The 27,064-nt window shown below is 42.8% G+C and overlaps 1 protein-coding gene across 13 annotated transcripts in view; it reads right to left on the bottom strand.

Annotated features, from left to right (window-relative positions):
- CADPS2 (calcium dependent secretion activator 2) overlaps positions 1–27,064 on the bottom strand; it is an 852,012-nt gene that overhangs the window by 691,023 nt on the left and 133,925 nt on the right. For all 13 annotated transcript variants that reach the window (XM_077471987.1, XM_077471989.1, XM_077471994.1 and 10 more), the window contains exons 5-6: positions 20,406–20,642; positions 16,823–16,944 (exon numbers count right to left, since the gene is read on the bottom strand). In XM_077471987.1, coding sequence (XP_077328113.1) covers positions 16,823–16,944; positions 20,406–20,642 — 359 coding nt within the window. The remainder of the gene's footprint in view (positions 1–16,822; positions 16,945–20,405; positions 20,643–27,064) is intronic.

The following is a 27,064-nucleotide window of genomic DNA, read 5'->3' as shown; positions in this document are numbered from 1 at the left end:
ACGATCAGGAGCACGCTGCATGTTCACGTTGGTGGCGGCATGTTCCTAGGAACGCTGCTCGTCACTGACAGTGGTAAACAGCCATTGGCCAGTGGCTGTTTACCACGTGATCAGCTGTGATCCTTTCATAGCATATCACCAAATGTAAACAAACCGCGGTACCCGAGTACCTGTCACCAGCCCATCAGAGTACCCGAGTACCTGTCACCAGCCCATCAGAGTACCCGAGTACCTGCCACCAGCCCATCAGAGTACCCGAGTACCTGCCACCAGCCCATCAGAGTACCCGAGTACCTGCCACCAGCCCATCAGAGTACCCGAGTACCTGCCACCAGCCCATCAGAGTACCCGAGTACCTGCCACCAGCCCATCAGAGTACCCGAGTACCTGCCACCAGCCCATCAGAGTACCCGAGTACCTGTCACCAGCCCATCAGAGTACCCGAGTACCTGTCACCAGCCCATCAGAGTACCCGAGTACCTGTCACCAGCCCATCAGAGTACCCGAGTACCTGTCACCAGCCCATCAGAGTACCCGAGTACCTGCCACCAGCCCATCAGAGTACCCGAGTACCTGCCACCAGCCCATCAGAGTACCCGAGTACCTGCCACCAGCCCATCAGAATACCCAAGTACCTGCCACCAGCCCATCAGAATACCCAAGTACCTATCTGCAGCCCATGCCTCGTAGAATATACGCTGGGGTGTTTGCGTTCCAAAATGGAGTCATTTTGTGGGCAATTCCACTGGGCTGGTGTTCAAGGACCTTAAAAATTGTGATGGGTAGGAATGAAACGAGATGTGTAATTTATGCTCCTACAACGCCTGAAGGTACTACTTCAAAGTTGGTCCTCGGTATGTGGACAGTCTGTGTAAAAGTCTCACACATTTGCTATCGCCATAAGAGTAGCAGAATGTGTTTTGGGGTCTAATTTTTGCTATATACATGCTATGTGTTGGGAATATCTTATAAAATTGACAACTTTTTTTTTTTTTTTTTTTTAACACAAAGTGTTTTTCATTTTCCCAAAACTTCTGGGAAAAAATGAACCGTTCAAAAGACTCATTAGGCCTCAGATTATACGTTGGGGTGTTTGCTTTTCAAAACGGGGTAATTTTGTGGGCAATTCCATTGTCCTGGTACTCCAGGGTCTTCAAAAGTGTAATAGGTGGTTGAGAAATGAGATGTGTAATTTATATTGCTAGAACGACAGAGTCCCTTTATTCCGATATTAAACAAGATGCCATTGTTAAGGTCAAATTAGCTCTTACAGAGGAATCCAAGCTAAAAAGCACCAAATGAATTTCCTTGTAGGACTCCAACAAGCTATGGGGAATAACTATTTTTAGGCACAAAACCAGTTTTATAACCAAATCAAAGGGGTGGCGATGGGGGCACGCTATACTCTGAGTGTAGCCAATATAGTTCTACATAAATAGGAACGGGAAACAATCTATAAAACACCCAATAAGGCACTAGCGTACTAGAAAAGGTACATTGATGAAGTTATCCTTTGTGGGAAGGGTCATAGTCGGAACTAGAGACTTTATTATGTTTGAACAAGTATGGGCTTAAATTCACGGCAGAAAGGAATTTGGAAATCAATTTGGATCTCACTTTGGTTAAAAATAGGAATAGAATTGGCACTAGGACATTTTTTAAGGCAACAAACAAATGCCTTTGTGCCAATAGTTGCCACCACCCACATTGGTTGGGAGTGGTCCATAAGGTACAATACAATACAATGTGTATTAGGAGAAATTGTGACAATTTAACCGATTTCCATATGCAATCTGAGGTACTCGCCAACAGATTTTGTGAAAAGGTTTACTCTCCAGAAAATCTCATTAAATAAAAACCATGTTTTGACCATAGACAGAGAAGCATTATTGACTACCAAGGAAAAAATATTTTCCAGGGAAGCCTGGCATTTGTGTCAAGTTTCGATAGACCGTATATAAATGTGGATTTTTTTTTTTTAAACTTTTGGCCCATACTCTTAAAAGATAAAGATTTACAAACTACCTACCTCCGAGACCAAAATTCATCTATAGGAGAGCCCTGGGACTAAGGAATTTGATAGCTCCCAATATCCCAAAACCTCCACTAAGACCCCCCACCTTCCTTAATGGATCTGGTTTCCATTATTGCACAAGGTGTAAGGCATGTCATACCACCAAAAGACTGGGAAAGAAAATCACTAAAATTCCAATCTAAGGTTACACAACAAGAATATACCATTAAACCTTTGATAACCTGTAATTCCAATCACGTAACCTATGTGTTGGAGTGCCCTTATTCCCTCCAATATGTGGGTAGAACCATGCGGAAATTAAGGGATAGAGATCCCCGTTTACTTTCCTTTTTTGGGATATAGATCAACTCCACATTGGGAGGGGGGACTGATCTAAAGAAGGTCAATTCCCAAAACGAAACCCAGTGGCTGTATCGTTTATGTACTATGCAGCCACAAAGTTTAAACATTGAGCTTGATCTCAATTGTTTTTAGACCAGTGAATGAGTTTCCTTGGAGAGGTCCCAGCAATCTCTCTTCACTTTATTCTTTTAGATCACCAAGGATTGTTCCTTGGATTATTATATGTCTTACTTTATTTTTATCAACTTTTTCCCAACCAATCATTTTCATACAAATGAATTTTTTAATCTATATCTAATCTAGTTATACATGCAATTATCAATTATTGTACTGTATAAAATATTTCTAATCGTGTTATCCCACGTGTGTGTGGGAAACTTTTATAATATTATGGCTATGTTGGATGCAACTAGAGTTTTTTTTAATTCATTTTTCTATTAATTTTTGTATACTCTGATGTATTCAGCTTTGTATGAGTCTCAATGCCCACTCACGACAGGACTGAGGCTGTTTATTATATTCCTGCCCCGGAGTCCAATTAATGAAATGCTATTTAACCACTTTCAGACCGGACCATTTTGCTGGCTTAAGACCAGACCACTTTTTGTGATTCGGCACTGCGTCACTTTGACAATTGTGCGGTCATGCGAAGTGGCTACCAACCAAAATTGACGTCCTTTTTTTCCCCACAAATAGAGCTTTCTTTTGGTGGTATTTGATCACCCCTGCGGTTTTTATTTTTTGCGTTATAAACAAAAAGCGGCAATTTAAAAAAAAAAAAAGCACTTTTTTTACTTTTTGCTATAATAAATATCCCCCAAAAATATATAAAAAAGTATTTTTTCCTCAGTTTAGGCCAATACGTATTCTACATATTTTTGGTAAATAATAAAAATCGCAATAAGCGATTGATTGGTTTGCGCAAAATTTATAGCTTCTACAAAATAGGGGATAGTCTTATGGTATTTTTATAAATTTTTATTTATCCCCGCGGAACCCGGGATCAGACTCACGGGGGTCCCGATGGCGGGCGGCAATTTCAAATGGCGGTACCTGTAAGCCAATTTGCCTGCCCATGCCATTCTGCCAACGTACATCGCCGTGCCCCGATCGGGAAGTGGTTAAACATCTCTTCAGTGACCAGTAAGCTTCCTGATGACGTGTTATATGAAACGTACGTCAAGGTGGTACTTGGTCACGGAATAACATCACTTCCGGTCCCTTTGGTTGTTCTCCGGAGGTGGAACACATGCCAGCTGTCAGTTCTTCACTGCGGGATGCCTATTTTGCCACGCTGTTCAGCCTCAGTGCCGGACGATTGCACCAATTTAAGCAGCCATTTGGCTTTTCGTTTGTATTTTTTATTTTTTTTTATATTAAATGGTATTACACTATTTTGGTTTCCTTCGTTCTCTTTTCATATCCCATCTGCGACCCCCAGTGGAATGAGGGGCTAATCCAGTCCACAGACTTCCCATTTGCAACAAGCATTATCTTGCTAAAGCCTATTTGACTTTTTTTCACTAATTAGGTCAACACCATCTGGTAAGCTGCCAGCGATATACTGAGCACTTTGGGTGAAGTTATAATTGGTGAACGGTTTTCATCCATCTTCAGGAACAGAATATTTGATTTTACCACATTTTGATTTTTATTTGTATATTTGACTGTTCTTTTGGTCAATCACAGGACTATTGTGTTTACACTTAAGGCAAATTATTACAATCACGTCTTGGAGGACTGTCATTGTGTTTATATATTTGCACTTGACTGCTGATACAATTGTAGCAGATTTATTTTTGTTCTGCTGTAATGTATTCAATTTATGTATATTTTATTTTTAGAATTTAATTATTTTGGTTATATTCCTTCAGAGGGTTTTATGTAAGCACTCCCTACCAATTTTGTTTCATGTGATAGACCAACACAAAGTGGCACATAATTGTGAAGTGTAAGATAAATGGTTTTCTATATTTTTTTTTACAATGCAAGATCTTAAAAGTGTTTAGCTTGCATTTGTATTCAGCCCCCGAGTCAATACTTTGTAGAACCCCCTTTCGCTGCAATTACAGCTGCACACCTTTTTGGGTATGTCTCTACCAACTTTGCACAACTAGAGTGTGAAATTTTTGCCCATTCTTCTTCGCAAAATAGCTCTAACTATCAGATTGGATGGAGAGCATCTGAACAGCAATTTTGAAGTCTTGCCAGAGATTCGCAAATTAATTTAGGTATGGACTTTAACTGGGCCAATCTAACACATGAATATGCTTTGATCTAAACCATTCCATTGTAGCTCTGGCTGTATGTTTAGGTTTGTTGTCCAGCTGGAAAGTAAACCTCTGCCCCAGTCTTAATCTTTTGCAGACTCCAATAAGTTTTCTTCTAAGATTGCTCTTTATTTGGTGTCATTCATCTCCCCATCAATTATGACCAGCTTCCCTGTCCCTGCTAAATAAAAACATCCCACAACATGATGCTGTCACCACCACATTTCATTGTGGGGATTGTGTGTTCAGAATGATGTGCAGTGTTCGTTTTCCACTGGTTTGGTCACTGGAAATTCAACATGGCACCTCATGGCAAAGAACTGAGGATCTGAAAAAAAATAAAAGAATGGTTGCTCTACATAAAGATGGCCTATGCAACAGAAAGATTGCCAAGACCCTGAAACTGGGCTGCATCACAGTGGCCAAAACCATATAGGGGTTTAGCAGGACAGTTTCCACTTGGAACAGGCTTCGCCATGGTTGACCAAAGACGTTGAGTGCATGTACTCAGTCATATCCAGAGGTTATCTTTGGGAAATAGACGTATGAGTGCTGCCAGCATTGCTGCAGAGATTGAAGGGGTGGGGGTATCAGCCTGTCAGTGCTCAGATCATACGCTGCACACTGCATCAAATTGGTCTGCACGGCTGTCGTTCCAGAAGGAAGCCTTTTCTAAAGATGATGCACAAGAAAGCTTGCAAACCAGTTTGCTAAAGACAAGTAGACTAAGGACATGGATTACTGGAACAATGTCCTGTGGTCTGAGGAGACCCAGACAAATTTATTAAGTTCAAATGATGTCAAATGATGTCAAGAGTGTGTGGTGGCAACAAGGTGAGAAGTACAAAGACCTACATTCAAGCATGGTGGTGGGAGTGTCATGGTCTGGGGCTGCGTGAGTGCTGCTGGCACTGGGGAGCTACAGTTAATTTAGGAAACCATGAATACCAACATGTACTGTGACAGTTAGGCAGAGCATTATCCCCTCCTCTCGGAGACTGGACCACACGGCACTATTCCAACATCATGACCCCAAACAAACCTCCAAGACATCCACTGCCTTGCTAAAGAAGCTAAGGCGAAAGGTGATGGATTGGACAAGCATGTCTTTAGACCTAAACCCTATTAAGCATCTCTGGGGCATCATCAAATGGAAGGTGGAGGAGTGCAAGGTCTTTAACATCCACCAGTTCTGTGATGTCATTATGGAGGAGTGGAAGAGGACTTCAATGACAACCTGTGAAGCTCTGGTGAACTCCATGCCCCAGAGGGTTTAGGCAGTGCTGGAAAATTAATGGATGGCCACACAAAATATTGACACTTTGGGTCCAATTTGGACATTTTAACTTAGGTGTGCACTCACTTTTATTGCCAGCGGTTTAGACATTAATGGTTGTGTGTTGAGTTATTTTGGGGTGACTGCAAATTTACAGTTTTATACAAGGTGTACATTCACTACTTTACATTGAAGCAAAGTGTATTTTCTTCAGTGTTGTCACATGAAAAGATAATAAAATATTTACAAAAATGTGAGGTGTGTACTCACTTTTGTGAGATACTGTACATACACACAGTACTGTGAAAGTTTTAGGAGATGTGAAGAGATGCTGTAAAGTAGGAATGCTTTAAAAAATATATTTTCATTATTTTTATCAATTTACAAAATACAGAGTGATCGAACGGAAGAGAAATCTAAATCAAATCAATATTTGCTGCGACTACCCTTTGGCTTTATGTACACTGCAGCTGGTAAACGGACATTTAGTAGCAGTTGGGCATTTTCTTTTTTTAGCTGCCCCTGAATGTTATTTTATCAGCAAATGTACACAGGGTAGTTTATAGTCCTTTCTAGTCATTTGAGTTCAGAAGCATTTTTTTGGAAAGCAAAAATAATTTAAAATGCCAAATGCCTGTAACAGCTTTTAAACACGATAACTCACTTTTAGCCATGTTTCGTTTACAGGTGTTTTTTTATTTTTGACTATTAGCAAAAAAAATAAAAAATAATAGCTATTCTAAAACATGGCTAAACGCGGCATGTAAACACAGCAAAACTGAGGTTTTTAAAAGTCGGTTACTATCTGTCAAGTTAAATCATTCAGGAGAGGTTTTAAAATGTCCCGTGTACATTAAGCTTTTGGCATCGGCTCACCTAGGGGCTTATGACAGCCTACGATTCGCCTTGTTTAGAGGTACCAAATTGGAGCTACCACTGACACTGTCCATGAAGGCCACTATCAGGGCGTGGGGAGCAGCAGTAAAATTGCCATGCCCCAGCTTTAGAGGGATATCCTCATCAACGCCCTTGTGGATGAGCCCGATCATGCCACATTTTTATAATCTTCCGGACCCCATGCTGTGGGTGGTGAAAGGTATCAAAACCATAGGGGATATAACCAGATATGGGGAGTTACAAACCTTTCCCCAATTACAAACAAGACACGACCTACCTAATGGTTATCTATTCCGGTTTTTGCAGATTAGACATGCCTTTCAGGTACAGTTTCGAGAGATGATAGTGGAGTCCCTGCCTTCGGCCTTGGAGAGGTTGTTGTGAGGGGAGGACCTGGTCAAACCTCTTTCAGTGACCTATAAGGAAATGTTTCAAATTACACCCCAGGCCAGAGACCGGTGGGCGACGGAGGTCACAGATGTCTAAGGGGAAGATTGGGATGCCCTGTGGACTAAGCCATTCCCAGCACTTGGTGTCTGCTAGGGACAGATTGATCCAGTTTAAATTTTTGCACAGGAGCTATTACACTCCGGCCCGGTTGGGCAAGATCTTCCCAACCACCTCCTGGGAGTGCTGGAGATGCTCCCACTCCCCGGCGGATGCTCATCATATTTTTTGGGACTGCCCCCTTGTGCAGGAATTTTGGGAAGACATAACTTTGTGCATCTTTGAACTGATTCAAGTACCTATCCCAAAGACTATTAGAGTCTGCCTGCTTGGCCTGGTTGACGAGGTGGTACCCTCGAGGGCTATGCGAACAATGCTGAACGTCCTGTTCTACGGTAGAAAGTCCATTCTTTTACATTGGAAAAAAACAAGGGCTCCGACTGTTTCCTTTTGGAAAGGCCTGGTAAACATGATGCTGCCATATTACAAACATACTTATGAGGCCAGAGGCTGCATGAAAAAAATTTGATAAAGTCTGGCACTCCTGGTTTAATTCCAGTACCACAGTAGGATAACAACATCACGGAAAATGGTTGGGAATAGGGAAGTGGGGGTAGTACTTGGTGAAAACCGCAGAGAAAAACAGGATTGAAAAAACTCTAGTAGGTACCCTATTTACTTTCTATTGTATGATCCAGACACTGAATACATAGGTGAGATGGGCTGTACGCGGTACATGGGGTCCGGTCGGGCTGTGACTCTGGGGATGGGGGGGGGAGGGGAGGGGGGTTGTGTTGGACTAGCTAGTTGTTGTTAGGAATTGGCCGGTGGCCTGTGGATGTGTCCAACAAACGCGTCCAATGTTTTGTAGGTTTTCATAAAACCAATAAACAGAATTTAAAAAAAAAAAGCTTTTGGCATCAAACCAGCATAATTTCTCACGCTTACACAACTTGTACACTAGCATAATCAGATTTTGTAGGATTAGAGTCAGGTGTATGATTAACCAATTATACCAAGCACGTGCCAATGATCATCAATTTCATATGTCGGTTGAAACACGCATTGACTGAAGCCTTCGGCCGCCCTCGGAAGCCTTCGGCCGCCCTCGGAAGCCTTCGGCCGCAAAATAAATAGACAAGGCTGCAATGGGGGGACAAGGCTGCAATGGGGGGGACAAGGCTGCAATGGGGGGACAAGGCTGCAATGGGGGGGACAAGGCTGCAATGGGGGGGACAAGGCTGCAATGGGGGGGACAAGGCTGCAATGGGGGGGACAAGGCTGCAATGGGGGGGACAAGGCTGCAATGGGGGGACAAGGCTGCAATGGGGGGACAAGGCTGCAATGGGGGGACAAGGCTGCAATGGGGGGACAAGGCTGCAATGGGGGGACAAGGCTGGACAAGGCTGGACAAGGCTGGACAAGGCTGGACAAGGCTGATGACACTGATGGGCATATAAATGTAAGTTTTATTTTTTTCTCTTAAACTTCCCTCCTAAAAGTTTTTTTCCTTAACATTCCCTCCTAAACTTGGGGTGCGTGTTATACGCCGATAAATACGGTAAGCAGGAGGCTTAAAACTGAATAAGGAACAGCCAAATTGTTAAGGTGGTGAGGTTGTCAAATAATTCATTTAACAGGTCATACACATGGTAAGACTGAGCTCAGCAACAAGACACAAGGTAGTTATATTGAAACAGAAAGGTCTCCCACAGGCAAAAATTTCAAAGCAGACTGGGGTTACAAGATATGCTGTTAAGGCTCTTTTGAAGAAGCACAAAGTAGCTGAGGGCTATAGACCAGTCGGCCAAGGAAACTATGCACCAGATGAAAAACACATCATGCTTATTTCGCTTCGACATTGCAAGATGTCCAGCAGTACAATCAGCACAGAAATGGCAGAAACCAGTACACCCATCTACTATCCAGAGAAGTCTAGCCAGAAGTGGTCTTCATGGAAGAATTGCGGACAAAAAAATAAATAAAATTAATAGGATTTTTTGGTCATACTTACCTGTAAAATTATTTCCTTTGAGTACATCATGAGACACAGAGTTAGGCTATATTCATTACCTACTTATACACCATCTCTAGGCAAATGGACACTGGTACACAGCACCAAGTTCAAGTCCCAATGACACATAAGTGACCTAATGGGGGGAAGCAAACGAGTTGCCCCCCTGTATAAAGGTTAGGACCAGCGAATGGGAGGTTAAAAGCCTTTGGAAAAATACTGACAGGTCTAAAATCTGACCTCTGATTGTACTCATCTGATTTCAACAGCCGACTGTAAAGGCTTAAGCATGCCCGAGGAGATAAGAACATTGGATAATCCAGGGCTTGTCCTCTCCTGTTCCAAGCCAACAAGATGTCTTGCTGTATAGGCCTAGAATGAAACTAGGCATAGGACACTGCCTCGAAGGAGGACACAATCTTTCCTAGAAGACTCATACAGGGCCGAATGAAGGGCTGTCTGATGCCCTTATGAGACGCACCAAGAACCTTCAGGGAACAGATCCTTACAAGTGGCAAAAATACCCTTGCTTGGACCTTACCTGGGATCTTTTCGGTATTTATGACCCAGCCTAAGTTTTACAAATACCGTACTGTCTCCCATCTAGAGCAAGGTTACAACTGAGCGGACAGACCAGTCCATCCGAAAGGACTGTGCATATGTACAGACAAGAGAGCCAAACAAACCTGCTGTATTGAATACTTTAAGGCATCAACAGCAAAACACAGCACTTGAGAAATATCGGTCTTATTTTCAGCAAGATCATCCTCCTAGTTAGGCCTGTCAGGCTGTCTGACCTGATCCTTTATGGACTGGCAGATAACAATTGCTGCAACAGCTGGCTGAATAGCTGAAATGGCCAAAGAAAAGGAAGCCTTTAACCACTTCCAGACCAGCCGATAGACGTCTGCACTTTTAAGAGAGATATCATGGCAGCAGCTAGCTATCATAACCCTGGTATCCTCTTCTTCAGTGAGCAGTCCGGATTCAGATAAAAGTAGTCTCTGCGGCGGATTCACCGCAAGATCACTTATCGGCAGAGGGAGAGGGTTCCACCCCTCTCGCCGCTCTCCGGTGCCCTCCGCGGCTTCCAGGAGCCGTCGGTACTGAAGAAGGTAATCGGGTCCTCTCCCTGGCTTGATACGGAGAGGAGTGAGGGGAAGATGGCCCCCACCCATCTCCATACCATTGCAGGGAGGAAGGGACATCAAAACGTAAATTACGCCCATAGCTCTTAGAGACATTTTATTTTATTATTTTCCATTTTTATAGCATTTTAATGTAAATATGAGATCCGAGGTCTTTTTGGCCCCCAATCTCATATTTAGGGGGTCCCGTCATGGTTTTTTTCTATTACAATGGATGTTTACATTACTTATAATAGAAAGAAAAGTGACACTTTTTTTTTTTTTTTTTTTTTAAAGAACAGTGTAAAAAAAATATATATTTTTTTCCCTTTTGAGCCCCGGGCAGAGGGGCGGAGGGAACCACGCATTTGTCTAAGGCTCGCCAGTTCCTAAATGTTTTGCAGGACAATTTCATGGTTCAGATGGTAGACGCACCAACTAGAAATAAAGCGTTACTGGATCTACTGATTACCAACAATACAGACCTGATCACGGATGTGGAAATACGGGGCAATTTAGGAAACAGCGATCACAGGTCAATTGGCTTAAGTATAACGCACACAAATAGGAAACATAAGGGGAATACAAAGACAATGAATTTCAAAAGTGCCAACTTCCCTAAACTACGAACCTTGTTAGAAGGCATGAATTGGGATTAAATCTTAAGATCAAAGAACATGGAGGAGAGATGGGTTTGCTTTAAGAACATATTAAATAAGGGCATTAGCCAATGCGTCCCATTGGGTAATACTTTTAAAAGAGTGAACAAAAGTCAATGTAAAAATGCATATAAAAGCAAAGGAGAAGGCCATCAAAAAATACAAGATTGAGGGATCATCGTCAGCATTCAGACTTTATAAAGAATGCAAGAAATGTAAGGGTGCACTAAGGGCAGCTAACATGGAACACGAAAGACACAGTGGAGGAAAAAAAAATCCCAATAAATTTGAGTATGTAGTAAATACAAGTATGTAAACAAGGGAGGACAGGCCATATTGGTCCCATAAAGAATGAGGAAGGATATCTGGTTACAAAGGATGGGGAGATGGTGAAAGTATTGAATTTATTATTCTTCTCGGTCTTCACAAGGGAATTGGGGGGGGGGGGGGGGCTTCAGTAACCAAAACTGCAATGTTTATCCTTATGACACATCACAGGAAGCACCTCCATGGTTAACAGAGGACAGAATTAAAATTAGACTTGGGAAACTTAACATTAATAAAATCCTCAAACTCCAAAACAGAGCATAGCCAGGATTATTATTAGCCCAGTCATGAGAAGAATGAAGCCAAGATTCAGCAATACTCATGGGATTCGTAGTTCTGTAACAGCTGGGGGGTTGTAGTTTGAGGATCCCTGAATTAGACCATAATTCTCATGCACCAGAGCTTCTAACTCACCTATTTTGCTTAGCAGTCTTCTGGCATGGTGTTCTGGTGAACACTTTAATTCAGTCACATTTTGCAAACGTATGTTTTATATTTTTTATTTTAGTAAAAAATAGTACAATTTTCAATGGTTGTTTGTAACATAGGAATCTTCATATCATCTGTCAAAGCCCTCCCCCCATCTTTTCCCATTGCACCCAATAGAGGCCGACCCCCCTCATCCGACCCGTCTACCCCCATTATAATCTAATTCACCTCCCCCCCACCATCCTAGTTTAAAAACTCCCCCAGCCTTCCTATAAACCTCTCTCCCCCAGCACATTAGACCCCCTTCTATTTAGGTGCAAACCATCTTTAGCATATAGGGTGCATCCCAATGAAAAGTCAGCCCAGTGCGCCAAAAACTCAAATCCTTCCTTCTTATGCTAGGACTACAGCCATGCATTCAGCTCTCACTAATCTCACTGTCTGTCCTGTAATGAGCCTGGCACAGGCAATATTTCAGAGAATATAACTTTGGTGGTCATTCTCTTCAACTTGCAGCCTGGTTCTTTAAATTGGTTCTTAAGGACCCTCCACCTTCCATAAATTATGTCATTGGTGCCAACATGGACCAAGACAGCTGGGTCATTCCCAGCCCCTCCCAGTAATCAACCCGTTCCACCACATGCCGAACCCTGGCACCAGGGAGACAGCAAACCATTTGGTTGAGGCGAGCCTGATGACAAATTATTCTATTATTCTATTCTATTCTATCAGTCCTTCAGATTATAGAATCCCCTATTACCACCAACTGTCTAGGCCTACCTGCACTCTCCTCACCACCCCTACCCCTACCAGATGGGCTTCTCTTCTGGCTGTTAGGGGGGGGTCAGTGATATCTAGGGCTGCCACCTCTGAGCTTGATATCCCAACATCTTCACCCAACTTGGCGAATCTGTTAGAGCGCTTAAACCCAGGGCTGGCCATCCTTTTCTGTAAGCCTTTACCACTCCCTCTAACTGCATTAACCCATCTTCCTACCTGATAATTCTGATTTAACCCCCTACTATCCCCATTAACCCCACTAGCCACCAGTGAGCAAAGGACCACTTTCAAGGTTGAAAGTTCTGCCCAGTGTTGAAATTTCCTCCTCCAGATCTCTAATGAAAGCTTCCAGAAGGGCATCTGTTGATGCAGTATCCATCCTGGAGCTGTTGCTCCATTATTGTATACCATGTGGCACACACTGCATTGCACAAAACCTTCACTCTTGCTAGCACACATTTTCCCAGTTATAATATTACTAAAAAGAAATTTCAGATGTTACGTACAGGTTTGATGACTCCTGTTATAATCTCCCGTTTTCATCTCTTGTTTTTAACTCACCACTTAGTCCAGTTCCACTTGGTCTAAATTACAGCAAGCAAAAACATGGCAAGCTCAGAAATTAGTTCTACAGAAAATTATATAGGATCTGTATTACCTGTGACCAATTAATCACTTCCCTCAACTGCATGCCGACCGCCGCGAGCTTGAGTGTGATTGCACGTCCCACGGACGCCATGTCCGCGGGGATACCCGCGATCATCTCACGGAGAGGAAGACAGGGGAAATGCTGATGTAAACAAGCATTTCCCCATTCTGCCTAGTGACAGGACACTGATCACAGCTCCCTGTGATCGGGAGCGGTGATCAGTGTGATGTCCCACGTAGCCACTCCCTACAGTTAGAATCACTGCCTGGGACACAACCCCTGCAGCGCCCCCTCCTGGTTAACCCCTTCACTGCCATTCACATTTACACAGTAATCAATGCATTTTTAATCGCACTGATCGCAGTATAAATGTGAATGGTCCCAAAATAGTGGCAAAAGTGTCCGATCTGTCTGCCATAATGTTGCAATCATGATAAAAATGCTGATCGCCACCATTACTAAAAAAAAAAAATAATAAAAATGCCATAAAGCTATCCCCTATTTTGCAGATGCTATAACTTTTGCGCAAACCAAATCAAACGCTTATTGCGATTTTTTTACCAAAAATATGTAGAATACGTATCAGCCTAAACTGAGGAAAAAATACTTTTTATATATTTTTGGGGGATATTCATTATTTTATTAGAAAAAAGTAAAAAAAATGTTTTTATTTTTTCAAAATTGTCGCTCTTTTTATGTTTATAGAGCAAAAAATAAAAACCGCAGAGGTGATCAAATGCCACCAAAAGAAAGCTCTATTTGTGGGGAAAAAAGGACATCAATTTTGTTTGGGAGCCAGGTCGTATGACCGCGCAATTGTCAGTTAAATCGATGGAGTGCTGAATCGCAAAAAGTGCTCTGGTCTTTGGCCAGCCAAATGGTCCGGGGCTTAAGTGGTTAATTAGTAGTCTGAAGAAAGGAAAATAAAGGCTGTTTAAAAAGTGAAAGAAAAGGTGTTAAAAAGCTGCAAGGAAAGACCCCAAAAAGAACCTAAAAATGCAAAACAGTAATCACCAGCAGTCAAAAGCAAAACTGGTTTTCACTCTCCACTCAAAGTTCCCACTCTTCAGCTTCCAACCAGCAAATCTGGCTGCTGCTGGCATTGTGTGAAAGGGCAAGGTTCTCTTCTCCACATAGACACTGCCAGCATATTGAACCATACTGCACTCGTTCCACCACCTACTACATAATCTACGCCACACGGCCATCCCTTTTAATCCAAAAGCATTTCTCTTAGGCCTGTTCCCTCCTATTCTTTCCAAGCAAGTCAAAAAACTGTCAACATTCTTACAGCATTGCGCTGTTTGGGGACCTTACACTGGGGGGGAAAAAAAAAAAAAAGGGGGGGATCCTCCTTCTGCAGTGAAACTATATGCTAAAATCAAAGCTTTAGAACTTATGAAGACCCTCACAGCACACATCAACACTCTTGATAAACACAACATTTGGGAGCCCTGGCATGTCAAGAAAGACTCACCTTAACAGGATCTCTATCCCTGAAGAGTCAATTCCGTAGGAGACTAGTGACTGAAAGGGTGAGGAGTTTGACACTCCTTATATTCTACTCTTTTCTACCATATCGGTTTGTTTTATATACTTTGAATAGCCTGGCTTGCTTTGCATTTTAGGAGGTATGACTTCTGAAGGCTATGGATATAGGGTTTTCTTACACCTTTATTCTTACTGTACAAGAGCAGAGGTCAGTTATGATGTGCATATTATAAGAGTTCTCCACCGCCATTCACAAATATTTTCCTGTATATTGCAGCCTTGGCTATTCACTTTTCTGCTTGGTGATTGCGTCTTCCAAGGGTTTTTTTTAGGCAGCTAGATGTAGAAAATTAGAAAAATGAACGTTGAGTAGAGAATAAAAATTTCTTTATTGAAAAGTGAAATGGGTTGTAACATGAGGGTTAAAACATGAGCTTGAATGGAATATACCCATACCAAATACAGGAAGTAGCAAACATGGGAGTTATAAACAGCATATAACGACTATTGCATAACAGTTACTGACACATTTCGACCCATAATGTTTGGGGTCTCTTCAGAGGATGAGTTTGCTAAGAGAAAGATGATTTATAGTAATATATAAAAATTTGTTTAAAAACAAGATATAACATATGCAAAATGTTTAGCAACACGTAGCACATAGTTACCACTGCATTTGGAGGTACCCCTTAACCAAAAAAATCCCCCACACAGACCATTCCGTGTTCCTCCATGCCACAGCAAAACACAGAAGACGACGAGGATCCACCCAATGCGGCTTACAAGGAGTCACGCGTAAACAAATGTCCCTGACCGAAGTGCCCCAGAACGAGACGGGGCCAGAACCTGCGGCAATTACCAGGGCGTTAGCTCATGGACAAAACCATATACATTTATAGTTTATTCGATTTATCTATTGAATGGTCAGACAATTAAGATAATCCATCATATACTCTGGTAATTAAATAGGGGAGTATTGATAACATTAAATTCATAATAATGTAAACTGAGGTAGATAATAATGTCAAAGATATAATGACTGAGGTAAATGAGCCAAAAATTGCCACGTCTTTACACTCAGACAGTAGGGTAGTGAGTGATATCACAAAAAATGTGAAAAGTGATGAAAGGTTGAATGATAATGTATTAAAAAGTGTGAACCTTTCATCACTTTTCACATTTTTTGTGATATCACTCACTACCCTACTGTCTGAGTGTAAAGACGTGGCCACTTCTGGCTTATTTACCTCAGTCATTAAATCTTTGACATTATCTACTTCTGGTATTTAATTACCAGAAGTAGATAATATAGCTTCGGTCGGGGACATTTGTTTATGTGTCACTCCTTGTAAGTTGCATTGAGTGGATCCTCGTCTTCTTCGCTGTGTTTTGCTGTGGCATGGAGGTGCACAGAATGGTCTGACAGCTGTGGGGGGGGGGGGTATTTTTTGATTGAGAGGTACCTCCAAATGCAGTGGTAACTATGTGCTACGTGTTACTAAACATTTTGCATGCTATATCTTGTTTTTAAACAAATTTGATATATTACTATAAATCTTCTCTTAGCAAACTCATCCTCTGAAGAGACCCCAAACATTATGGGTCGAAACACGTCAGAAACTGTTATACAATAGTCATTATAATATGCTGTTTATAACTCCCATGTTTGCTACTTCCTGTATTTGGTATGGGTATATTCCCATTCAAGCTCATATTTTAACCCTCATGTTACAACCCACTTCACTTTTCAATAAAGACATTATTCTCTACCCAACGTTAATTTTTCAAATTTTCTACATCTAGCTGCCTAAAAAACCCCTTGGGGGATTCTTCCCATTTTTTGTTTATATTGGGGTGAGCAGCACTAGCATCTCTCCTTAATGTGTTTTCCCTTTTCTATAGTGATTGTATCTTTGGCTACAAATAGTTGACTGTCAGAAATGCTCTATTACTACAAAGATTTTTTTTTTTCTTTGTAACCCACTCGCTTGGTGCTCTACCAGTGCAGAGCATTGTACAAAGCGCTTTATAAGTTTAAAAATAGTTTAATACATTTTTTTTGTAAATAAGATTACATACTGGGGTCTAGAGGCTTCCGCTTGATCTGTCTGGAGTTTCTCCCCACCCTCCACTTCCATAGTACAGTAAACAATTCTGTTAGGGGCCACCGATTTCAGTCCTTGAACTTCCATAATAACAATCTGTAAGTAAACAAACACATTAAACATAAGGGGAAAAAATAAAACTAGATATGCATCTTACGTGGAACAATCTAAATTAAAACATTTTAAAGCAGAGAAAAAAAACAAAAAACAAAACAAACAAAAAACCTTAGACTTAACAGTGACGGTATTTCTAAGTTCCTTTCAGGACAGCACCTTTGAGAGAGCGTAGCTCCACCTCTTCACAGGAAACACTCCATGGCAATGCCCCTTTAAATTTAGCTGCTTCCACCATGCCATCAGTTCCACCATGCTGCCGAGAATTCCTTCAACATGCTGGAAGACACAAAACTGTAAAAAAACTGATAATGCAGCTACCTGTGTCTTGAGGGTACTTGCTGCTAAACCTCTCCATTCCTTCCTGGAGAAATTCTAAAACTGAAATGGTGCTAATGAAATTAAAGTTCTTGCTGGAATACCAGGAATTTTAACACTTTCAGACTTTGAATTAAATTGTGCTGGTGACCTTTCTACTTGCTAGAAGGGTGTTGATTAGCTTTTCTGATAGTCCCCTTTTTCTTAGAATTTCTTCCTCAGAAACCAGGGGGTTAGACTGAAGTACGCTGGATCTGGATAAGGAATTTGACCTCGTTCCAGAAGGTCCTCCCTGATCGGTAATCTCCAGGGAGGTTTCGCTGAGAGATTAATTAGGATCGAGTACCAGGGGTCTCTTTGGCTGATAGGGAGCAATTAAGATCAGGTCCATGGACTCTGTTCTGAATTTTCGAACACTCTTGGTATTAAAACGGGGGGAGGTCCCATTTATGAGTTAACAAGTCCACACCGAGTGCTTGATCCTGTCTCTGAAGAGATAAGAAAGGCAATGTTTTTGCAAAGAGGTCAACTTGAGGATCAACTTTAGGTGATCTGGAATATCTCTTGGTTTAAATGACCATTCCACTTCCCTTCTGCTGAGAAGGTTCGCTAGAGTGTTTTCTGTGCCTTTCAGATGGACTGCGGATAGCGAGGCCAGATAGTCTTCCGCCCAGCTCAGGATTTGGTGAGCTAGTTCCATCAGAGTCTTGCTCCTTGTGTGCCCCTGCTTTGTTAGGTATAATACCGCTGTCACGTTGTCCAACAACACCTGGACATTTTCCCTCAGGGCCCTCTGGAAGAAAAAGGAGGCTTAGATGGATAGCCTTTAACCGCCTCCAATTTGAGGACACTCTTGCTTTTGGCTTGGACCATATGCCCGGAGATGTCTGTTCCTCAAGGTGAGCTCCCCACCCCATGTGCTCACATATGTCGATAATCTCAGAGTTACCAGCAAAGTATAGGGGAGTCCTTTTGAAGTGTTCCTCTGGTCTCTCCACCACCAAAGTGACCTTTTTGCCTTTGTTTTTATTTTGAACTTCTTTTCCAGAGGTTCCTGGTGGGTCCAGTTCAAGAGTATTTCTGACAGCAGACGTTGAGCATATAGCCTGGCCCACTGCACCGCTGGGATTGCTGATGTCAACAGGCCTAGAACCGACATGGCTTCCCTCACTGACACCTCCGAGTTGGTTTGAAGAGTTATCAGAGCTATCTGCATCTTTTCTATCTTCTCTTGTGGGAGGAAGATTCTTTGTTCTAATGAATCTATTTTGTATCCAAGGAACCTTACCCGCTGAGATGGTACAAGGTTAGATTTTTGAAGGTGCAGAAGCCAACCTATGCTGTTTAGATGTCCCTGGGTTACTTGCAGGTTGACCAGTACCTGATCTTTTGATTCTGCAACAGTAGAGGCGATTCAGTTCGCATTGTGCACTATACAAGTATTTCATTCATTCAGTAGTAGATCTAGATAAGGCACTATGAAGATTCCCCTCAGTCTTAGGGGCTCCAGAGCCTCTGCCATCTTTTTCGTGAACACTCGGAGAGGAGGAAAGGCCGAAAGGCAGCACCCCTGAATTGAAGGTGCCAAATCCCCGCCCCCCCCCCCAAATTGGCTGCTAGTTGCAGAAATTTCTGTGATGAAGCTGCAATTGGTATGTGAAGATATCCATCCCTCGGGTCGATGAATGCCATGTAGCAGCTGGGAGTGAGTAAATTATTCAGAGAAAATCGTGTCCATCTGAAACCTCTTGTACTTTATAGATCGGTTCAGACTCTTCAAGTTCAGAATCAGATGCAATTTCCCTGATGGCTTTTTTACCAAAAAAAATTAAATATGTGGGAGTAAAAACCTCTCCCTTCCTGATCCTTCAGGACTTGGGAAATAACACCCGTTGCCTCAGTTCTCTCAAAAGAGACATCATAGCCAGGGTTTTCTCTAGGTGTGTCTGAAAATTCTAGCCGATAGTCTTGACTGCTTAGATTTAGAACAAAAACAGTCTTTGCTGCCTTCTCCCAACCTGGCAGGGAAGCTTGCAGCCTTCCGCCTACCGGAAGATGGTCATCATTGCTTTTTTGGTAGGTCGGTCAATTATATAAAGATTAAGAAATCCCAACATGTTTTTTGGAAATACTCTATCTGCATTTGTGTTGGTCTGCGCATACACAAACCACAGTTTCCATCTTGCCTGGGGAACTGCCATCCACACCCCGTGTCGGCGGCCCTCCAACGCGGTGGTGCCGGAGCCCTGCGGAGCCAGGGAACCGGCCAGCTGATGGAACCCCAGCTAATTAGGGGCATCTTGTCTAACACTTGGACGAGCCCCATGGTCAGCTGACACTTCCCCCCTCCCCATGATTGGGTTATTCTCCCCTCAGGAGGTGTAGACCACTGAACCGTTATACCCTTAAATACTCTGTCAGTATCACTAGCAGCCACAGCATAGCCAGGATCTCCTCATCACCTAGGGGGGCACGGTCTTTGCTGCTTCTTCAAAGTAAGTTGATTTTATATTGCACCGTGTTGCAATCGCTGCTTGGCTCCTGTGTGCATGCACGAAGCTGACATCATGGCTCAGCCATTCAAAGGGCCGGAAAACACAGAAGGAAGACCATATGAGGATGGAAGCCCTGTCAACAGTGACAGAGCCCCACTGGAGGGATCCCTTTTACAGGTAAGTCTTTCATAGTGTGTTTGTATGCCATCCAAAATAGTTGAAAAGTAAATTTTCACCTGACTCAACTATGAAAGTGAACATACTCTACTATAGTAAATTAACCCCAGTATGCATATAATCTTGCACGAGATGTCTATTTGGACTATGATGGGGAAAATGATATGGCCAATAACTACACCTGCAAAAATGAAGGGAGGATTATCTACTTGAATGAGTGCCACGTTCTGGTAAACGCCTCTAATTACCATGTAGAAGACATTGTAAAAAAAAACATTTTGGACAACATATATAAGATTTGTAGGTCTTTAGTGGCTACTTTAGAGGAGGTGAAACAGGACAAAGCTACAACAATGTACAGCTGTCTCCCTTCTGACCACAGAGTGGCATGAATTCCCATACACAGAAATAACACTGTTCGTTTTAGGTTTTAACCCACTCTCAAATTCCTACCTCTAAAGTAAATGACAATACTACGTCTGATTTTGATAGCTGGACATCATTTTCATCTCCAATGTCAAGAAATGCAGCGTTCTGTGAACGTTTTAACTTCTGTAGTTTAAATTCTGGACCACCTTTAGACACTGGAAGACTTTCTAGGTTGGCCATTAGCAAGTTCACCGATGCACGCAACTCTTCTATAAACATACCCTCCATTTCCTTTGTTAAGAACTTTGGAAATTTCCTTTCCTTCAAAAAAATAATTTTAACAGAGAAATAGGAAAGAAAGCATTACAATAAATTATATGCAAGAGCTTATCTTAAGCAAAATCAAATATCAAATGAGCAATTAAAAAAAAAACAAAAAAAAAAAAAAACACACACACATTAAAGTGGCTTGGGTATGAAGTCAAGGATACTGCATGCCTTGAACTCTCCAAACACACATACAATACATAAAGCAATTCCTACACCACCAGTCTTTTCATCACTAGGCTTGATATTAGGAGACAGTGCGGACTATACGTAATTATGCTTTATTTATTGGCAAATATTATAATTTGTGGGGATAAGCATCATATGATTAAATAAGAAGAATGGCCAAAACCCTTTCGGCCATATTTCTCCTGTGGGTCACAGAAGTGCACTTAGTTCTGCACCCCTGTGAAATATATTTAGCCAACAGCAGGCTAAAGGTCACTGTCAGCTGATATCCCTCAGCTGGTCCATACTCTGGAGGGATCCTGACTTTAAATGGCGGGACTCACCCAGATGCTTGACCGGAAGCTGGTTCAGCCTCAGAATGCTGCTGAGTGCCTGGGCCAGCTGCTCCCGCCCCCTCCAGTCCAGCTCTCCTGTGAGGGACTGAGTCACCAACTCTCTGCTCATTGAAGACTGAGAACGGAGAAATCAACGACCATGCACTAAGAGGCGACAGGGGACCGTTGCTGCATCCACCTAGGCGAGTATGAGGATTATTTATTTTTTAAATCCAGCAGGTCTCTTAACCACTTAAGGACCAGCCGTGGCAGTTACACTGCAGCAGGTTGGCTCCCCTGGGCTAATCGCCCTCCTCATGGCCAGCCACGATCCCTCCTGACAGACAGAACAGAGATCTATCAATGTAAACAGACAGATCTCCTTTCAGTCGGGGAGGCGAGACAGATCTGCTGTTCCTAAAGATTAGGAACAGCGATCGGTCTCCTCCTCCAGGCAGTCTCCTCCTCCCACAGTTAGAACACACATGAGGGAACACATTTAACCCCTTGATTGCCTCTAGTGTTAACTTCTACCCAGCCAGTGACATTTATACAGTAATCAGTGGCTATTTTCATCTCTGATCACTGTATAAATGTCAATGGTCACAAAAAAGTACCGCTAAAAATCGCTGATCACTGCCATTACTAGTAAAATAAATTTAAAAAAATGGCATAAATATATACCCCATTTTGTAGCCACTATAACTTCTGAGCAAACCAATTAATATACGCTTATTGCGATTTTCTTTAACCAAAAATATGTAGAAGAATATATATCAACCTAAACTGATGAAAAAAGTAAAAAAATAATTTTATTCAAAATCGGCACTCTGTTTAGAACGCAAAAAAATAAAAAATAAAAGAGGTGATAAAACTCCACCAAAAGACAGCTCTATTTGTGGGTAAAAAAAGGACGTCTATTTTGTGTGGGTACAGATTTGCACGACAGTGCAATTGTCCTTTATATTGATGCAGTGCCGTATTGCAAAAAATGGCCTCGTCATTAAGGGGGCAAACCTCTCCCCACTCCTCATTCTGAAACAATCCCCCACAGCAGCACAGCAGAGCCGACAGTGCTGCGAGTGGGGGTGGGGGCTATACCAGGGGAGCACACAGGTGTATAGGACAGCAGGAGGAAGGGAAATCTGGACAGGTGGGGCAGCATTTACTGGAACCACTCCCCTGTAGTTCCTCCTTGTGGCAGCTGATAGCGGACAGGTGGGAGGAGGAGCAGAAGCCATCTTAAATCTGCTGCAATGCAAAGTGGAGATCAGTTCTAGTAAATGGTTCCCCACCTCCCTCCTGTCCCATTTCCCCTTCCTTCTGCTGCCTCCCAACCCCCCCCCCCCCCCCATGTGCTCACCTGGTCTCCCATCTTGCAGCGCAGCTGGCTTCCCTGAACCACTGCCATTTGTGGGAGGAGCAGTCCATGGGTGGGCAAGGATGGGACGCAATCTACCCATCACCTGTCCGTGATCGATGGGTTACCAAACTAGTGCAATGATGGGGTTTTCCTGAAGTGATTTTTAGCTTCCATGCAACTGAACCATACGTAGCACAACAGAACCTTCTTAGAGAAAAATTCTTGTGGCATTCCATTATAGATCCCCAAAATTATGATTATTCCTTATATTAGGATTGTGGAAAGAAACAAATTAGTTCTTTATTTTCCATAGCTAACAGCACGTACATCTAAAAACACTTATGTACAGCACAAATTTAAAATATTATAGAGCTACGTATTCCATCCGCATTCAGCTGTTTCAGGCTTGTTTGTTAAAGGAATTTTAGTGCATAGAAAGAACAGCTTCTTTAGAATAGGGCTTGGGGACCGATGAGAAACTACAATATGACAGGTTATGGTGAGGTGGGCTAAAAAGCTCCCTGAGCCAGTGCATAGAACAGAAAAGCTTTTTTAGAACCAAACTTGTCTTCATGTATGGCTCTGCCCACTCTCCAGAAATTAGGAAACATCTTCAAATTTTTGGGATATGAAATGAGACATGTAAATAGTTTGTGTTCATTGAATGCACTACTATGTCAAACATAGGTTCAGTGGAGGGCACCTTACTGTAACGTTTCGAGTTATACAGCATACCAAAATATTCCAAATTCCATAGCAATGCCAAGCTGTTACAAGTCTAATATCACTGTCAGGCCTCATGCACACAGACAGCCATTTTTCTTTTATTGTTAAGCTTCTGAATGCAGCTCCAAGGTGAGAAAACACCCACTAAGCTGGGGCTCATTATTGGTTAGATAATGCTCTATTCTGCATTGTTTCGTGTCACTACCTTGCTGTGACATAGGAAAGTGGTGAAACAAGAGTGATTCAATAAAAACTATAAAAATGTACAATGCCTTAAAAGGCATTCATAATTTTCCACATTGTCACGTTACAACCAAAAAATAGGATCTTTATAACAGCTTACCTGTAAAATCCTTTTCTTGGAGTACATCACGGGACACAGAGCCACAGTAATAACTGTATGGGTTATATGGCACCTTCAGGTGATGGACACTGGCACACCGCAAACAGGAAGTTCAATTCCCCATATAACCCATCCCCTTACCGGGAGTACCTCAGTATTGTAGCAAAGCAATACACGTGAAAGAGGGGAGGGACCTCTGTCCCATGATGTACGCCAAGAAAAGGATTTTACAGGTAAGCTGTTATAGCCTATTTTCTTTATCATACATCACGGGACACAGAGCCATAGTAATAACTGTATGGGATGTCCCAGAGCAATGCCACCTGAGGGGAGGGGACACAAACAAAAATAGGGTGCAATCAGACCCGAGGACCTATACTGCTGCCTGCAGCACACTGCGCCCAAAGGCGATATTCTCATGCCTTCTTACATCCACCTGATACAATCTGGTCAATGTATGAACTGAAGACCAGGTTGTGGCCTTGCAGATTTGAGCCATGGAGGCTTGGTGATGCAGGACTCACGAAGCACTAACAGCCCTGGTGGAGTACGCTTTGACCTGAAAAGGTGGAACCTTCCTCTTCAAGCCATAAGCTTGACTAATTACCTGCCAAATCCATTTGGCAATAGTGGATTTTGATGCTGCTTGTCCTTTCCTAGGACCTACAGGAAACCCGAACAAAACATCGGTTTTTCGAATCTGAGCAGTCACCTTCAAATAGATCTTGATTGCTCTCACTACATCCAAAGAGCATAGTGACTTTTCTTCCTTAGAACAGGGTTCTGAAAAAATTGAAGGTAAAACAATATCCTGTTTAGGTGAAAACCTGAAACCACCTTTGGCAGAAAGCTAGGATAGGGACGCAATACTACTCTATCCTTGTCAACGATTAAATATGTCTCTTTACAAGAAAGAGCCACCAACTATGATACCCTTCCTTCCAGAAGAAACGGCTACCAGAAAAACTAGCTTCCTTGTCAAAAGGACCAAAGGAATATGATGTATCAGCTCAAAAGGCTGTTTCTGTAATGCTGACAGAACTAAACTCAAGTCCCAAGGGTACAGGAGTGCTCTAACCGGTGGATTAAGCCGCGTTACCCCCTGCATAAAGCTTTGGATCAAAGAATGCAAAGCAAGCAGATGCTAAAAACAATACGGATAGTACTCAAGGCCAGTTTCAGCTCTAGCCTGATTTGAAGAGGCAAGAATTCTACCTATGACATACTTTCTAGGATGTCAATCCCTGGATTCACACCAAGAAACATATGCGTTGCAGACTCTAATAAATGACATTAAATTTAGCATTTGTAAAGTAGGATAAAACACTGGCCCCTGCGATAGCAGGTCTGGATGTGGTGGTAAGGTCCGTGGGGCCCCTATCACCATCTTTAATATTTCTGCATACCAAGATCTTCTGGGCCACAAGAACTACGGACTTCCTTTTTTGGTTTGATCCTGCAAAGTCGCCGAAGTAGCAGCAGAATGCATAAATCAGTGAGAACTGATACCACGGGGTCACCAACGCATCTGTTCCACATGTGAGTATATCCCTTGTTCTTGACACAAAGTTGTCAACTTTGTTGTTGAACCTGGATGTAAACAGATCTACATCCGGGATCCCCCATCTTTGTCATATAGCCAGGAAGATGTCAGGGTCAAGGGACCATTCCCCCGGGAACAACTGCTGGTGACTTAAGTAGTCTGCCTGCCAGTTCTCTACCCCTGGAATGAAGATTGCCGATGTGCACTGCACATGTTTTTCTGCCCAGATTAGGATATGGTTTAACTCTCCCTGGGCTGCCTGACTTCTGGTGTCCCCTTGGCGATTGATATAAGCCACTGCTCTGGCATTGTCAGATTGAATCCTAACAGAAGAAATCAGCAACCTGAATGTCCAGGCCCTTAGTGCTAGACGCGCTGCCAGAATCACTAGAATGTTGGTGGGCAAGGTCCTTTCAGTTCTGGACCATTTCCCTTGGATAGACGCTTAATCCAGGACTGCTCCCCAACCTGAAAGGCTGGCATCTGTTACCACCTTCCAGGTAGCCGGTAAGAAGGATTTCCCCGGCTGCAGATTCTGGGATATCTTCCAACAACTGAGGCTCTGGCGCACTTTTGGCGTCAAGCGCATTGGAAAATCTAGTGCCCGAGTCTTCTAGTTCCAGGCTGATAGGATACTGTTTTGCAGCAGTCTTGAATGAAACGGAGCATAGGGAACTGCTTCAAATGAAGCCACCATGTTCCCCAACAAACCTCATACCAAGGCGAGTGGAAGGACCCTTCTTTGCCCTGACCCCTTGGACCAGCTCTTTTATGGCACTGATCTTTGCCTGGGGTAAAACCACCACCTTCTGGGCTGTATCTATGACCAGACCCAAGTACTCTAATCTTACTGGCTTTAAAGAAGATTTCTCTAGGTTGATGACCCAACCTAGGTATTCCAGGTACTGTGGTGACCACGCTTTGGCCCAAGCTGACTACCGACCGCTCTATTAAGAGCAGGTCATCCAGGTATGCCATTATTGTTATACCTTGAGTCCTTAATCTGGCCAGAGGGAGGGCCAGAAGTTTTGTAAACACCTGAGGTGCAGTAGCTAGACTGAAAGGCAAGGCTACAAACTGAAAATGAAGTCCTACTCCGAAAAGCAGATACTTCTGGTGAGTGAGGAAAATAGGTACATGTAGGTATGCATCCTTGATGTTGATTGATGCCAGAAGCTCTCTCCCTTGTAGGATGGAGACTAGTGATCGGATTGATTCCATGCGAAAAGAGCGAATCTTCAGGAATCGGTTTCAATCTTTGAGATCTAGAATGGGTCTGATATCCCCATTTGGTTTTGGTACTGTGAAGAGGTTTAAATAAAACCCTGAGCCCTGCTCTTCCATGGGAAACACTGATCACTTTTTGTGACAAAAGTCGGTCCAGCGCTAGAAAGACTTTTTTCTCTGGATCTTTGGGGACATTTGACCTGAGGAAATGAGAAGACGTGAATTCTCGGAAATATAGTTTGTACCCTAGAGCTATTGTGGAGACCACCCATCTGTCTTGAAATTCTTCCTGCCAGACCTTTGAGAACTGCAGAAGTCTTCCCCCCACTTGAGCGGGGGCGCCTATTCACAAAGATGCTTTAGCATTCTGTCTTGCGGGTTTCCTCACCCAGGACTTTTGTCCCTGGGGTTGACCCTGAGGTTTACCTCTTGAACCTGATGGTGGAGACCGTCATGACTGCCTGGAGGCTGATGCCCCTGGCACTGGAGAAAGAGCCCATTTAAATGAGGGACATTTACTCTCTTAACTGGCTAAAGGGTACTTTTCCCACTTGATATTTTTGGATATATTTGTCCAAATCCTCTCCAAACAGCTCGCAGAAAGGAAAACCAGCTAGGAGCTTCTTGCCTGGCGCTTCGGCTGACCAACTTTTCAACTGTAAGATTCTACGCATATGTACCAACCCAAGCATAAGGTGAGAGGTTTGAAGA

This window comes from Lithobates pipiens, unplaced genomic scaffold, assembly GCF_037356315.1.
Source record: "Lithobates pipiens isolate NorthernLeopardFrog02 unplaced genomic scaffold, aLitPip1_a1.2 Scaffold_8, whole genome shotgun sequence".
In the NCBI taxonomy this organism is placed as follows: domain Eukaryota; kingdom Metazoa; phylum Chordata; class Amphibia; order Anura; family Ranidae; genus Lithobates; species Lithobates pipiens.
This window is presented reverse-complemented; position numbering and strand designations above follow the sequence as displayed.